Genomic DNA, 15,169 nt, shown 5'->3' with positions numbered 1-15,169 from the left:
GAAGTCGCCTCTAAAAGATTTCCATAGCAGAGCATATGGTTACTGACTTGGTGGTTATTTGGAGCTTGTTTTTACCTGAGGAAGGAGGCGGCACAGTGGCGCAGCGAGTAGATCTGTAGTCTTACGGAGCCTGGGTTGTGAAAGAGAACGTAGGTTCGATCTGCGTGGAGTTGCATGTTCTCTCCGTGCTTGCATGGGTTTCCTCCTGCGGTCCAAAGACATTTTTTTCTGGGGAATTGGTGAGCTGCCCATAGCACCAGCCACTGCTTGGTCAGTGCCGGTCCCAACCTGGGTAAATGGTGAGCCCTGACATCAGGAGGGGCATCCAGCCATAAAAATCTGTGCTCCCAACTCCAAATGTTGAGGCACCTGGTGGTAAAACAGCCAACTGGGGTTCTCGTATAAAAATGGTAGTGGTTTTCCATAAGGGAGATAATGTTATGTACTTCACTTTATGTTAAGAAGTCTGCGAGGGTTCTAGTTTATTGTCGTCCTTTTCAAATTTTCCAATGTGAAATACATTCAGCCTTGTTACTGAGGTCAATTTGTTTTACACTGTCGCAGTACTTTTTCCACTCGAAGCACTGTTGAGGGAGTTGCTGTGCTGGTTTTTTCCAGGGGTTTGTCTCCTGGGCTCAGCTCTCTGCTCTGGAATTGTCTGGATGGCTATATTTATACATATAACATACATAAACAAAATTCCAAATAAAAACTTTTGATTTGGGATATATCACATATTTTTGATCCCATTGGTTGACTAGATGTGATACTACTTTGGTGATATGATTCTTTGGAGGTTCAGTTTGTTGTGGTTTTTATGGCATTTAATAAAAATTATTCATTTTTCCTTCTTGTAGGTTTTGTGATTTCTGTACACGCAGTTGATACAAACTAACATTAGCCAGCAACACAGTCATTATTTAATGGCTGAAGCACAGAACACTGGTTTGTAACAAGTTATTTTCTATATGCGTTCTTTTTTCAACATTTTAAGATGTTCATTCATTGAAACAGTGAATGTGCAGTTAAACTTTTAATGTCTGTTTCCAAATTTTATGCTTTCAGTCGCTTTTCCCCAAATGGTTCCCCTTTGTCTTTGTTTTTTCCCCTTAAATTCTCTTTAAATATATTTGAATACAGTTTTAAATAGAAATATATTCCTTATCTTTGTCTTTATACAACTGTCCATTCAGCTTTGACCCATATATCAAATATTTGTTTGTACAAACAATAAAATATTAACATCGCCTGCATGAGCTCATCCTTCTGCTTTCTTACTAGTGGATTTATTGATCAGTTTCTCCATCCTTGTACTATCAGTACATTAGTTTATTATTTCTTGCCTTCTTTCTTTCCTTCCTTGAGTTTTTTTTTCCTCCCCTGCCTGGAATCCTTTTGTTGTGTCTAATCCTTTTTTTTGCACTGTCTTTGACTTGCCAAGTCATGCTGACCTCCTGGGTCTTCCTTCTATTTAGGCGCTGTGCATGGTGGCCTCTCTATTTGATCCCTGCGTGGCATTGTTGGAGGTTCGGGTCCATGGGCTCCTGGATAGTCACAGCGGTCTCTCTGGGCTTGAGAATCTATCTGTGATACCAAGGTATGGTACGGTCAAGACATTTTCACATCAGCACCATGCGGTACCACATTTTCTTGCACACGACTTCAGTTTGGTATGACAAAGTCCCCAAGCTGAAATGGCAGGCCCTCCGTGAGCTTTTTTTTGGCCGACGTTTAGTACTGCTCTCGGCATCCCCACGGCATCTCCTGTAGCTCCTCTGCGACCTTGTGTGGAGCCAGATCTCGAGGCGCTTTACTTGCTTCACTGCTGAGAAGGAACAGGGTTGTACTGACTGGAAATAGTATGCCTTGGGTGAGCCATCCCTCTAGTTTATCTTTTAGACTGCAGATTTGATGAGTCAGCTAAATCACAGCTCTTATAGTGCAGTATTAATGGGTGCAATATAACAATAATTATGCAGTATTAATTTAAGTATGGGCCAGGTGTTTCTAAAGACTCTTGTTCTTTTTCACAGTACACCGCCAATGCCGGAGTCACCTTTGAAAGCAGAGCTAATAAGGAAGGATTCCCGGAACACTTCCAAAAAAACAGGTTAAGGATTTATCCCGTCAACTGTATGTTTGCATTTAAGTGTATGTTTGTACTTGAAGAGACTTATCAGAAACAAGCATTTCTTTTACTGCAGTTAGCGTTGCAATGTTTTTTTATGTACTTGAGACAGCTGAGGGATTCTTCCTGCAATGGATTGCTATTACAAGCTGTAGTTAGAAGTGCTGATGGTGCCCCTTTTGTGCTGTAAGCCATGGCGTAAATACCCACACCCACTGTGTGAAATCGCTCATCCCAAGCGAGGTCGCAGTGAACTGGAGCCTAACCCGGCAACACAGGGCACAAGGCCGGAGGGGGAGGGGAAACACCCCGTATGGGGCGCCCCAAGCAGGACTCCAACCCCAGACCCACCAGAAAGCAGGCCCCGGCCAAACCCGCTGCGCCACTGAGTCCCCCCCCATGTTGATACCCAACCATGGAATTTTTCTGAAACTCTAATATGATTCTGTTGTAAACTGGGAGCAGGACATAAGTCACTGCTCATTTTTGTTGGTTCCTAATGGAAACCATTCAGGTCTGTCCTGGGGGCTGTGTAAGCATCACCAAGCAACCAAACAACTTGGAATGGTCAAGAGCTTGGTCTCGTGTCTGAGTAGGCCTATAACCAAGGACAGAGGCTGGAAATGTTTCTTGCGGTGTGGCTTGTTAGGCTGCAGCTTGTTTTGAAACATTTGGGAGGGAAAAAAAGAAATATGCACTGTTTCCTACCATGTAATTGAAAAAAAAAATGGGTACAGAAAATTTAAGTTCTGTAATGGTGCCTTTAAAAAGTTTTAAGGAAATAAATGAATAATGAGCCTTCTAAACATCAGCTTACCCCCCTGCCAACGGGTTTGGACTGCTGAAGCTGGATGCCGGTCCAGCTCTCTGCACACTGTTAATGTGTCCTCGGGGTGATATCTGTGCTTTAGGTGAACAACGTTAAAATTCTTCTGTTGAACAGGGTCTGAGGGTGACCAGGATAGAGTGACATCCTTTTTCCTTCTTAGAAATCCTTGCTTCTACATTTAGTAGCTTTAGAGGAACATCCCAGAATGTAAGGGGTTTTCATCTTTTGTCTGAGTAAAGCTTTTTAAGCCCCGGCCATGGGTGCAGGGGAGCGTGACTTTGCCGCTGTAGCTGATTCATGGAGCTGCAGGGCTCAACAGTACAGCTTCTGCCCTGTCATTAGGTCCTGGCTGCCTGGCCCCACTCTGCTGGAGACAGTAGCTCAGACAGTGGTTACAACAGTGCTATTATTGCTAATTAGCATTGAGAAACATGCTGTTAAAAACAGAGTGGTGAAATAAAAGGAAGGGGAGGGTGTGGGGTTTTGGCCAAGCCTGAGTTCACTGGGGGTGATGCAGAAGATGGTGCGTGACTTTCAAATAATACTGGAAAAACCACAAATATTTCCACCGAACCGCTCCCATTTCCTCCTTTCACCCTGTTCTTGCTGGCATCTGCGTATGGATCATAATGACGATGAGACGTTAAAAATGATACATAGAGAAATTATACATTATAAACTGTCTTGGGTCTCATTTGCCTGCTCGCTTTCTATTCTCTGGTCAAAATGTAGGCTTTCAGATTTAAGCACTGACTGCAAACTTGTTCAAGGGTAATTTAACAGAAACAGATATTTGAATTTACTGTGATTAATCAGTTGGCCACAGTTTCGGAAGTGATTGATTATTGTAATTGATCAAAAATACTGGCTGAACACCTTTGTGTGACTATGGGCTGAATGGTTTTTTCCACTTGTGAAAAGCACTCCTCATCTCTCCAGATACACTGCACAATTGACTTGTTACAGTAAAGTGTGTGAAGTGTAAACTTGACCGCAAACAGTTTAGTTAAATTTACATTTATTTAGCAGATACTTTTCTCCAGAGCGACTTCCAATGGGCTCTATATAGTGTTATGAGCCCGCACACCTTATTCACCGCGGTGACTTACACTGCTAGATACACTACTTGCACTGGGTCACTCATCCATACATAAGTGGAACACACACACACTCTCTCTCTCTCTCTCTCTCTCTCTCTCTCTCTCTCTCTCTCTCTCTCTGTCACTCACACACTATGGGGGAACCTGAACAGCATGTCTTTATATTTACATTTATTCATTTAGCAGACGCTTTTGTCCAAAGCGACGTACATCTCAGCAAAAGTACAATTTATGCATTACGTTAAGAGAAAGAGACTAGCTGCAGACATGTGACTCAAGTAAATGTCTTTGGACTCTTGGAGGAAACCAGAGCACCCAGAGGAAACCCACACAGACATGGGGAAAACATGCAAACTCCTAGTTGTACCAATACTGTAACCATTTCACTAATTATTCACCATCTTGGATTTTCTCTGACATGTTGCAACAGTTATACCTATCATGGTCTAAAGCGTTTTTCCTACAAGCTTGGCTTGGCTTGACCAAAAACCTACTTGCATCTGGAATGTTATTCTGAGATGAGCAACTGGGTAAGAGCATGGATTTATTGTGGTGCATGACAAAATTTTTTTGCAAAACAGAAATTAATGCCAAGGAAAGGGTTCATATTTCTTGAAGACTAGCATTTCTATCTGTCAATGTGTTGCTGCCCAACTTTAAACAGGCAAATGGAAACTCACCACAAAAATGACCTCACAGAGAGAAGCAAACTGTGAATTCGGTGAAAAAGAGGAACAAGTAATGAGTAGAGGTAGCCTAGTCTGGGATGACATGGCTGAGGTTCTCTCAAGATGGAATGGTACACCATAATTTAGATTGATTTACACATGGGACATCAGGTGGGATGACTTAGCGTCAAATTTTTAATAGCTTAAGAAACAAAGTTAAGCAAAAACAGACCTGACAACAGAAAAAATTATATTTTGAGCTTGATATTGGGGATCTCAGGCTGGGGTTACTTGATCCACTGGTTTTCCATGTAGTGGGTTTAGTTCGGAACTAAAGTTTCTGTGGGTGCAGCCTTCACAGATTTCTAGAAAATAAAGATTTTCATATAGACCCCTCAACTTACGCAGATTGACCGTTCTTCAACCCTTTTCGTAAGTGAAAAGTTACATATGTCAGATTCCCCCTCCTCGTCATTCAACGTAATAACATTAAGAATTTTTCCATCTCAATTATTGCACCTTGACGTTTCTTTGTTATTTTCATGCCATCTGTTCCTTTCATGTGCTTTTTTATACCTGCAACATCTTTCACTATCGTATTTATAGTGAATACGGCTAAACCTAGTTCCCGTGCTATAGACCATAATCTTTGTCCACCTTCATACTTCCTTATTATTTTCAGTTTCATGTCCAAATTGATTGCTGTACATTTGTGAGACGCTTCTCGTAAATAAACTGTAAATAATGAAACGGGTTTAAAAAAAAAATGTGCGGAAAAAAAGCACTACACTAACGAGAGGAGATGGGTTCACGGCTCAAAATGTGCGGGAACTGGGAAGATGCAGCTTTCTGCCTTGTCTGGCTACGCCAACTTGCGCTTCATGTGTTTCAGATGTTTTGCGTAATAGCTGTCAGTAAATAATGTGTATGTCTGGAATTTTTAACGTAAATCCGGATTTACGGAAGTCGAATCTGCTAAGTAGAGGGGTGTCTGTATTCAAGAACTATACAGGGCAATAAGCCTGAACTGTCTCTGAAAAAGACAGTCTGGGACATTTGAGAAGTGCGGTATAGTGTATTTAAAAGAAGATGGGCATTAGTGATGCTGTTTTCTGTCAACAACAGAAATGAGCAGCTGATCAATAAAATACAGGTAACAGTGGTTACAACTGCTGCCTTACAGTCAAAGACCCAGCTTTGAATCACACCTCCTACTCCTGGGTTATGCCAGTAAAAATTATTCCGCTATATAAATAGCTTAATCATTGCACGATGCTTTGGAGGAAGCATCAACTAAATTAGAAGTAAATGTAAACCAACCAACATTCCGGATGTTTTTTACGTCGCATTTTTGTCACAACACGATAGAAAGTTTACCCTTTGCTGACAAGAACAACGCTTTTCATTGGGTGTCAACCAGAAAGACGCCACTATGTACCATATGTACCAATACCTGTTGCTGGTCACTAGTTGAAAGTTTAAATTTTTTTTTAGATTTAAATGGGTTTTCCATATTTCGCTGTCGAGAAAGGTTTTTTCTTTCTTTTTTTTTTTTGGAAAACCTTACGCACTTTGTAATGGACCTGGAAAATAATGATCTCACTGCAGTAAGGGGAAGATCCTGTCCTTTAGCTCTCCCCCAACGATGGAGCTGAGGGTTGCCCACCCCTTCCTTCTCCACAAAACAAATCACTGTGTGTACCTGCCAATTCACATGTTTACCCATTTAATCACTTACCACCAGAAAAAGCAGGAAGTGGCAATACATTCCTTATGGATAATGAATAATAAATAACGAATGAATAATGATGTTAGTATTGCTGTGTGTTTAGGGTAATTCTCCTTAACATCAATTTAAGGTTAGTGTGGGCGTCAGGGACAGATTTTTATAAATCATATTTGACCTTATAATGACATAGCTTATTTGCCAGTATGAAAACCCTCCGAGTACAACTGAAACAGCTGAAACTCAAAATTGACTCCATTGTCTTATCATAGTTTACCCTTCATTTACCCCTTTGTTTGAGGATCCATTGCCGCTTTGATGTTTGTTAAATATTTTGGTTTTCATTTTTCCTTTCAGAGCTCCCATTGGCAAGACAAACATAAACTGTTGACACATTCTAAAGCCTTTATGAAGAATTCCAACACTGATATTTCATAAACAAGTACAGAGAAAGAGTTTTAACAATAATAAATTCTTGGCAATTGAAATAATTTAAAAAATGACTAGCATTGCACTAATATTTACATTAGTAACAATAACAGTGAAATTGAAACACACATGAACATGAAGGAGAGTGCTGATATTAATGAATGTGATGCTTGTTCTCTCTCTGGGTCAGATGTGAAAGGTGGCGTGAAGAATCACCCTCTTGTCTTCCACTCCTGCATAAAGTCATCAGGATACACAGCACCTAACCGGTGAGATCAGTTTGTATTAATTTTCTTCTCATTTGTTACGTTCATGAAACTGATTCAGTAAGGAGCTTTGGACAGTGGAGAAAGTATATTCTAAACTTCCCGAGTGCCAGTTTGTTTCCTAAATAAAATGAAGTAGATCATCCTGCTCGATGATGCACCTCCAGTGTCTGAATCCTGGTTTTTCCATTTAGCTGTAACACTCCATTTCTGGGCTTTTTTTTTTTTTTTTAAACCTTTGTCTTGCGATCACACACACACACACATTTTCAGAACCGCTCATCCCATACAGGGTCACGGGGAACCGGAGCCTACCCGGTAACACAGGGCGTAAGGCCGGAGGGGTAGGGGACACACCCAGGACGGGACGCCAGCCCACCGCAAGGCACCCCAAGCGGGACTCGAACCCCAGACCCACCGGAGAGGAGGACTGTGGTCCAACCCACTGCGCCACCGCACCCCCATACTGTCTTGCGATCAGTTTTCCTCCATATCAGTGCCCTCTCTGTCTGCAGTGTTATTCTGTAATAAACTTTTTTTTGCCTGTCAGATGTCTTCCATCTGCACATAATTCAGTTTCACTCACACATAACTGTGATGATCCCAGCTAGGAAATGTGACTCGCTCGCAGCTATAAGAGTGATGACTTTCTCCATAAGGATTGCGGGGCAGGCAATTTGACGTGGGATTTGTTTGATCAGATGACTCAAGATAATAAAAAAAAAAGCAACCAAGGAATCTTGAACAATTGCCCTCTATCATGTGGAGTCATAAAATGAATTTTTTTTATGGTCTTCTACATCCTTCTTGAATTATGAAACAATGAATAATTGAAATCATTCCTGATACAATGCATATTTTCCCAGTGAGCACGTTTGTTTTCCATGTGCGTGACCACGCAGTGTTATGTAATCAGGGGGAGCTGACTTACTCACATTTATTCATTTAGCTGATGCTTTTCTGCAAAACGACTTACACCGTTAAGTTACTTACAATTATTTACCCAGTTGGGTAATTGTAATGGAGCAATGGTAGAGTAAGCACCTTGCTCAAGGGTACTACAGTCAGTAGAGAGGATTGAACCATCAAGCTTTGGGTTTAAAGGCAGTAGCTCTAATCTCTATGCTACCAGTTGCCATTACTGTATGTTAGAAAAGAACATCTCTTACATCTATTGGCCCGTTTCTAGCCACTGAGACCAGGACCAGCAGCTCTGCTCAGGTTTATCCAGCTTTCATGCACTGAAACTGAGGAGATCTGCAGCTCCAGCTTGTGTCTGTATGTAGTTTGGTGCCTTTTTCTCAATTCTCCTGAAATCACACATGAATGCAAAGTTCCAGTAAGTACCTTCTCAAAGGGTGCAATAGCAGGACCTTTACTTTTTCTTAATTTTTCATGTGGAAATATGGCGTAGTTCTTGAAAAATGCACACGTAACTAAGATATATATGCTGCCGCTCAGCACTGAAGTTAAAACTGTGGTCTTTGGTTGGTGCTCAGGAAAAATTGCACTGGGAGAAAATGCCTTACTTATGACTTAAAGGCTAGATTTGCTTTGTACCTCTAAACCACACATGCCATGTTCTAATTGTCCTTTTCATTTGAGCTTGGAAGCTGAAAGTTATTTTCAAGTTCCCAATGTGAATCTCAATGTGAACTGGTAAAAGCTGTGGACACTTAGTGGATATGACTATGCCAGTGAATTACTGTTGTTTTGGCAGTCATACAGTGATGCAGCTCTGAACAACAGTGACGGCATTGCAGTTGATGGCCAGTTGGGTTTTTCTCAACAACCGTCGTGAACAGTAGTGGCTGTGACTGTGGGATTTCACCAGGGCAACATTTATTGGCTTGCATGTTTCAGAAGGACCATGTTTAACCCTGAGACAAACAAGAAGAATAATCCAAGGCCTGTAAAGAGCAAGAAAACAAAGTAAGCAGATTCCTACCAACTCGTATGAAGCTGATACGTGATGTGAAGCCATAAATGTATTTGATCTGTTGCTTTTTGTATGTCATTTTTAATGTCTAATCCCACTGATCTTCTCCCAGTGGACGTCTCTTTGTGGACTACCCAGCAAACACTGCTGCACCAAGCGTGCTGCATGCCCAGCTGAGTATGGCCGACAGACCCACTCCTATCTGCAGCCTTCAATATTCAGGTGGACCACTCATACAGACACCTTACAGTACAGAAGCACCTAATAATGTATGAATATCAAGGATCTAATAAGTGGTAGGGCCACCCTTTGTCTTCAGATCAGATGAAATTCTGCTCAGAATGTTGTCGTGCAACTCCTGAACTCTGTGTAGTAGGACATTGCAACACTCTGGATGTCCAGGTGTTTGCCGAGCTCTGCATTCAGATTGCAAACGTGTCGTCACCAGTCGAGGTGACATCAACTGGTGACGACACGTTTGCAGTTTGAATGCCAAGCTCGGCGAACACCTGGACATCCGGATTAACAACCCAAGCTATGAACACCATCAGTCTTTACCGTACTGAAACACTGTTCAAGAACAGTAAGTCTCCATTATCTTTGAGGAGTGAATGAGGTGAAAATGTGCGTTGGGCTCTGCAGTCCAGAACCTCCAGTAAAAGTTTGGCGATGATTGGGGGGTGTAAAGGCATGCGCCCCCCGATGTCTGGGTTTGGAAGGCGAAACTCGCAGACAACGATAGATGGACAGGCCACGTGATATCTGTTAAAAACCACAAAAGTACAGCTCCAAAAATTATCACAGAATTGAATTAACACCTCTGCGACTCAGTTTTAATAAAAACTGTATGTTATGAGCTTAACAACCTGGAATTTAGGGCTGCCGTTCAGAAACCGTTTGAATCCCAGGCCAACACATAAAGATGCATAACCTGGTGTGAGGAGCACAAAACTTCAGCTGTTGAGCAACTGAAAAAAGTAACTCCTGTCACCGTATTTCCTGCATCCGGACAGGTTTATGTTTGGAGAAAGTCAAAGGATGCCTTGAACCCACAACATCTTTCGATAGCTCTTTAACACGGTGCAGGGTCCATAATAGTATGGGTTGCCATCTCCTGGAAGTCATTAGGTCTGGCAATTTTACAAGACCAAATGCACCCTATAGTGCAAACACCGTTCCCATCATCATGTTTTTGTGTTCCAGGATGATAATGCTCACATCCACACCACTAAAAAAATTCAAGAATGCTTTTATAAACACTATAATGAAGTTAACTGTCTTCCATGTCCTTTCCAATCACCAGATCTAAACATCACTGATCCTTTGTGGGAAGTTCTGGAGCACGGAGTGAGAAGTGGGATTGAAACTGTTCTGAAGGGAAGGGTGGCCGTACTCCTTATGTGGTCCTCGACATCTATATGTACAGACATACATATTATGTGGATTTGGATTTGATACTTTATTTGTGCTTGATTCTTTTTGTAGACCATGGAGCAGTTAAAGTCTGAGTTTAAAAACATTCTCTTGCATTCTGTTGCCCAGGGGATGGAAAACAGATCCTGTGTGGTCTCAGAGATGGATCAGCATTGTTATACAAGTCCTCTTTGGCTGATGCCTCAACCATTTATACAGGTAGTGAGCAGAGTGCAGCCAGCTTTCGCAAAGCCACGTTTTCCTTTAACTCTCTGCACAGTTTTTGCTTCTTTCATTTTAAGCCTGGCACGGTGGCACAGTGTGTAGCGCTGCTGTCTCGCAGCATCTTGGTGATGTGAGTGGACATGGGTTCAATTTCTAAGCGGTCTCTATGGAGTTTGCGTATTCTCCCCGTATCCGCATGGGTTTTACCTTCCAATGGGCTAGCATCCCATCCAGGGTATACCCTTGTGCCCAGTGTTTCTGGGATAGGCTCCAGCTTGCTGTAACCCTGCTCAGGACCAGCGGTAATTGGATTGGATTTTAAGCCTGAAAGTATTTCTGCAGAAGAAAGGCTGCAGAACCCAGTCTGAAAGGCGACTGCTTCCGTTCTCGGTTCACTTTGAAGTTACTGGTTTCATCCCATCGTGCCTCTGTCTGGTGGTGTCCTCAGCTCTCCACTGACTAGTGTCCCACTCCACGAGGATGAGCTGGATGTGCAGTCAAACAGGTAGTATGTTTTTTAACAGTGCATTAACAGTGATACACACTGCAAAACCACAGGCTCATCCCTGGGCTGAACTTTCCTTTAAAGAGGAATGGTGTGTGTTCCACTGGCCAACGTTTGCCACATTTTAATGGGCTGATGGTTTTTGTGCAATGAAAACCGTTCCTTGGTGTATAACGGGCCGAGCAGTAAAGTGTTCTTTGACCCCTTAAAAAGTTTCCTATCTTAATTTCCTCCATCTTGCATCCAGAGGAGGAATTTATACCTTTGCTACTTTTTTTTAAAGCAGTTTTTTCTTACAAGGGAGTCAGGTAGGTGGAGGCAGAAAATGGAGCATCAGCATGGCAACTGGAAGGAGCTGTAGTCCAGATAACTGGCGGGCTGATGTGGCTGTAAAAGAGTTCTGGAAAGCAGCATTTTTTTTTTTTAAAGTTCAAAGCGCTTGCCCAGTCGCGCCCCCCCCTCCGCCATTCTTAGTAAATATATCCCAGGATTACCGAGAACATCGTGATGGAGGAGGAATGCTCTTATTTAAGGAGCTGTCTGAAGTCAGAACACAGAGTTCTCATTTTCTGGCTTTGTGAGGCACCCAGTTTAGAAAGAAACACACTCCCCAGTAGGTTTTTTGAAGGCTTGAGCACTCAGCTAATACTGAAAATATCAAATAGGCATTAAATAAAACTGCATACCTTATTTCATCCTTCACACTTGAGCGACACTGCACATTTGGGAATGGGCCTCTGGTCCTCCCTGCCTTGTGATGCACCCTGGCTCCCAGTAGGGGGCAGGAGAGGCGCAAGGAAGAGCCCTGTACCCAGGGGTCGTGTGGATTCCTCCCACTTTCCTACTTGTGGCCCGTTTTATGTCTTTTTAAAATGCTGCTATCTTTCTGGTTCAGAGAAAGCCACATTTGCTCATTCTTAACTGGCCCTGAATTATCTGGACAGGACAGTGATGTCATCATCACTGTATAGACAAGGATGACCTGATAATGTGTGTGAAACTGACATTTACATTTCTATGTATTCATTTAGCAGATGCTTTGCTCCAAAGCGACGTGCATCTCATAGAAAATATAACGTGTTCATTACATTAGCAGGAAGAGACACTTAGATGCACATGTGTGATACTTAAGGGCAGTTCATTTGTTTCTTTCCACCGTATGAACCAATTGTCGTCACACGAGTAGCTACATAAAACTTTATCCAAATATCAACGATTCCTGATCACCTTCATACTAATTTAGTTTTTTTTTTTAGATACATATAAATGTTTGTTACATTACAGGAGTAGCTGTGTAAAGGTTTATCCGGGCATCATCTTGAAGTTTCAAATTTTCACTTAAAACTCCAAATTAGTTTAGAAGACCGGTGTGAGCAGTGCTTTTTTAAAATCTTGATCCTTGTACTGACATTAATTTCTGTATAAAACTTTTTGCTTACAACCAGGATGGTCTAAAATAAGCAGAGTGTGGATATTATGGTATTCACCTTAGGAGCTAGAGCACAGCCACTTAATAAATCTCTGTGTTGTACTCTGTCCTCCTCTTCCAGTAATGTATGGAATCAGTCCCATTCCAGTCACAGTATGGTCATGTTCCTGGTGTGCTCTGCAGGTCACGATGGCCCTGTGAGCACCGTGGGGTGGTGTCACAGCCGCCAGTGGTTCCTGACTGCGGCTGAGGACCGTACTCTCAAGGTCTGGCCCGCTGGGGTTCAGGAGCCTGCGCTTACTCTGGTAGGGAACGAGTCCAGATAACTCCCAAAAGTGACTCTTGTGTCGGGTACATATCAGCACAAAATTAGCAGAATGGAAGGATTAGTATCATTTGCAAAGTTATTGCACAGTCCAGCCATTTGCTCACTAATGTCTTTGAATTTTATCTCTTATACAGTATGATTCTTTACCAAAGCAACTTATGATCATTTGTACAGATGGGTAATTTTAAGTCAAGTCGAGCTTTATTGTCATTCCACTACATGTGTGGACATACAGTGGGACGAAATGTCGCGTCTCGCAGGACCACGGTGCTGTGCACTAGACATAAGGACAGCTTTTAGACCTACATAACTAATTTACTAAGTCGGTAATCTGAAATTAGTGCAAATATACATATACTATAAACAGTTAACTATACAATACAAGTACTTCCATAATAACTGTACATGATATTGTGCAATAGAGGTATTTAAGAAGGAATAGTGCAATATGATTTTACTGCAGAAATTTAGGATAAGTACCTTGCTCAAGGGTACTACAGCCAGAGGTGGGATTTGAACCTCTAAGCTTTGGGTCTAAGGCAGCAGCTCTAGCTACTACACTACCAGCTACCCATTACTTTGTGTGTTAAAGTGAATAGGGCAGAAGGTAACATGATAGCTAAAAATAGCATTACTGCATATTTATGTATGTATGTATGTATGTACTTATTTAGTGACTTAGTGTTAGAAATTTGCGGGTTCGAGTTCCTGGAGGTGTATGCTGTTCACTGAACTACCTAACTAATCTGTATTGCTCTAGTAAAATATTTAGCTGTATAAATGGTTAAAATTGGATAAAACATAACACATTTTCTTTTGGTTGGGTATACAATTTTTATTTACCATTTGCAGTTCTTTGAGCTAATTTGGATATAGACTGTTCTTTAGGGTGCCCTGTTAGGCAACAGTTGTGTTTCTTGGGTAGAGACCATGCAAGCTACTGCCTGGCACTATATACACCGCGCACGGTGGTGTGTGTTAAGAAATCCGCGTGCATGTGTGCCTATGTGCATGTGTGTATCATCCAGCTGCCGAGAGCTTATGAAAACCCACCCACTACCTCACTGGGCACTCAAGAATCCCAGAAGACCCCCTTTTCCTCCCTCCCTGCTCTCCAAGCCAAGGTGGATGACTCCCCGCCAGCACTAACAGCCGTTTCTTTGCATTTTAAGCATCAGCTCAGTGTTAACAGGATTTAGGCACGCTGGCACTCCGAGACATGTAATTCTATAAGGGGAAATAAGAGAAACTTAGAAGAAGGAAAACAAGCCCTACTGTATGTCTCAATTCTTCTGGCATGAGACTTTCCCTACCAGTGAGCTGTGAAACTGACACGGCTAATGATGTGTTTGCAGGACACCCCCCCGCCGCACATCTCGCGAAGTCTGACAGAGAAAGAGCCCACGTTATGCCGGATGTACGACAGACGCATTCGATAGGCAGCGTTAGATTTTTACAAGCCGTGAGCAGCTGTGTAACAGAGCAGTGAAGCTTGACAACCTGTAACCAGCCTTTCCTCTCGGGGGGCAGCTGACAGCCCTCCAGTTCCTTCCACGAAACTGATGGCGATGACTATGGCCCTGCTTTTCTCATATTATTCTGATGCTGTGTCTTTCATCAGCTCTACTTTCCGCATGGAAACTTGAACATTTCTACGCAAACGCTCACAGATCAAGCACCGCAGCATTCGAAAGTCTTTTAAACAGTAAAAGCGTATGAAGACGTTTCACAATTACTTCATTTCAAAGCCTTCTGTAATGTAATTTTTTACAGCTGCTGTCTGTGGTGGTAGTTCTAGAATTTTACTCTAGATAGCAAAGTTGATGAATGAAATCACGCGTTGTGCAGAATTTGAATTTTGGCCTTCGTTAATATTATTGCATCTGGAAAATATCAATCTGTATGAATAAGAGTACTGTGACCCTTCTTGGGTTTCTGATAATGGATGGAAAAAATGTGAAGTCTCTCATACACGTGCAGTGAAGTTGCTGAGAGAAAATGGAAAATGGAATTTTATTCATTTTGTTTCCCATGGGCCTTTAGGGCAGCGACCGATTCCCCATGCCGGTCAAGTGTGCTCAGTTTTTCTACCTGGACAAGTTCCTCCTCCTGGCTTCAGCCTCTACCTTGTACTTGTACCTTTACCACCTGGATGTGGCCCGCGATGACATAAGAAGGTATTTA

General features: G+C 42.2%; 1 protein-coding gene across 4 annotated transcripts in view; it reads left to right on the top strand.

Annotated features, from left to right (window-relative positions):
• The window catches only part of wdr27 (WD repeat domain 27), a 77,929-nt gene that overhangs the window by 12,041 nt on the left and 50,719 nt on the right, over positions 1-15,169 (top strand). For all 4 annotated transcript variants that reach the window (XM_018766092.1, XM_018766091.1, XM_018766093.1 and 1 more), the window contains exons 12-19: positions 1,476-1,597; positions 2,034-2,110; positions 7,071-7,149; positions 9,010-9,078; positions 9,198-9,307; positions 10,628-10,717; positions 12,841-12,962; positions 15,029-15,162. In XM_018766092.1, the coding sequence (XP_018621608.1) occupies positions 1,476-1,597; positions 2,034-2,110; positions 7,071-7,149; positions 9,010-9,078; positions 9,198-9,307; positions 10,628-10,717; positions 12,841-12,962; positions 15,029-15,162 (803 nt within the window). The remainder of the gene's footprint in view (positions 1-1,475; positions 1,598-2,033; positions 2,111-7,070; positions 7,150-9,009; positions 9,079-9,197; positions 9,308-10,627; positions 10,718-12,840; positions 12,963-15,028; positions 15,163-15,169) is intronic.

This window comes from Scleropages formosus, chromosome 8, assembly GCF_900964775.1.
Source record: "Scleropages formosus chromosome 8, fSclFor1.1, whole genome shotgun sequence".
NCBI classification, from domain to species: Eukaryota; Metazoa; Chordata; class Actinopteri; order Osteoglossiformes; family Osteoglossidae; genus Scleropages; species Scleropages formosus.
This window is presented reverse-complemented; position numbering and strand designations above follow the sequence as displayed.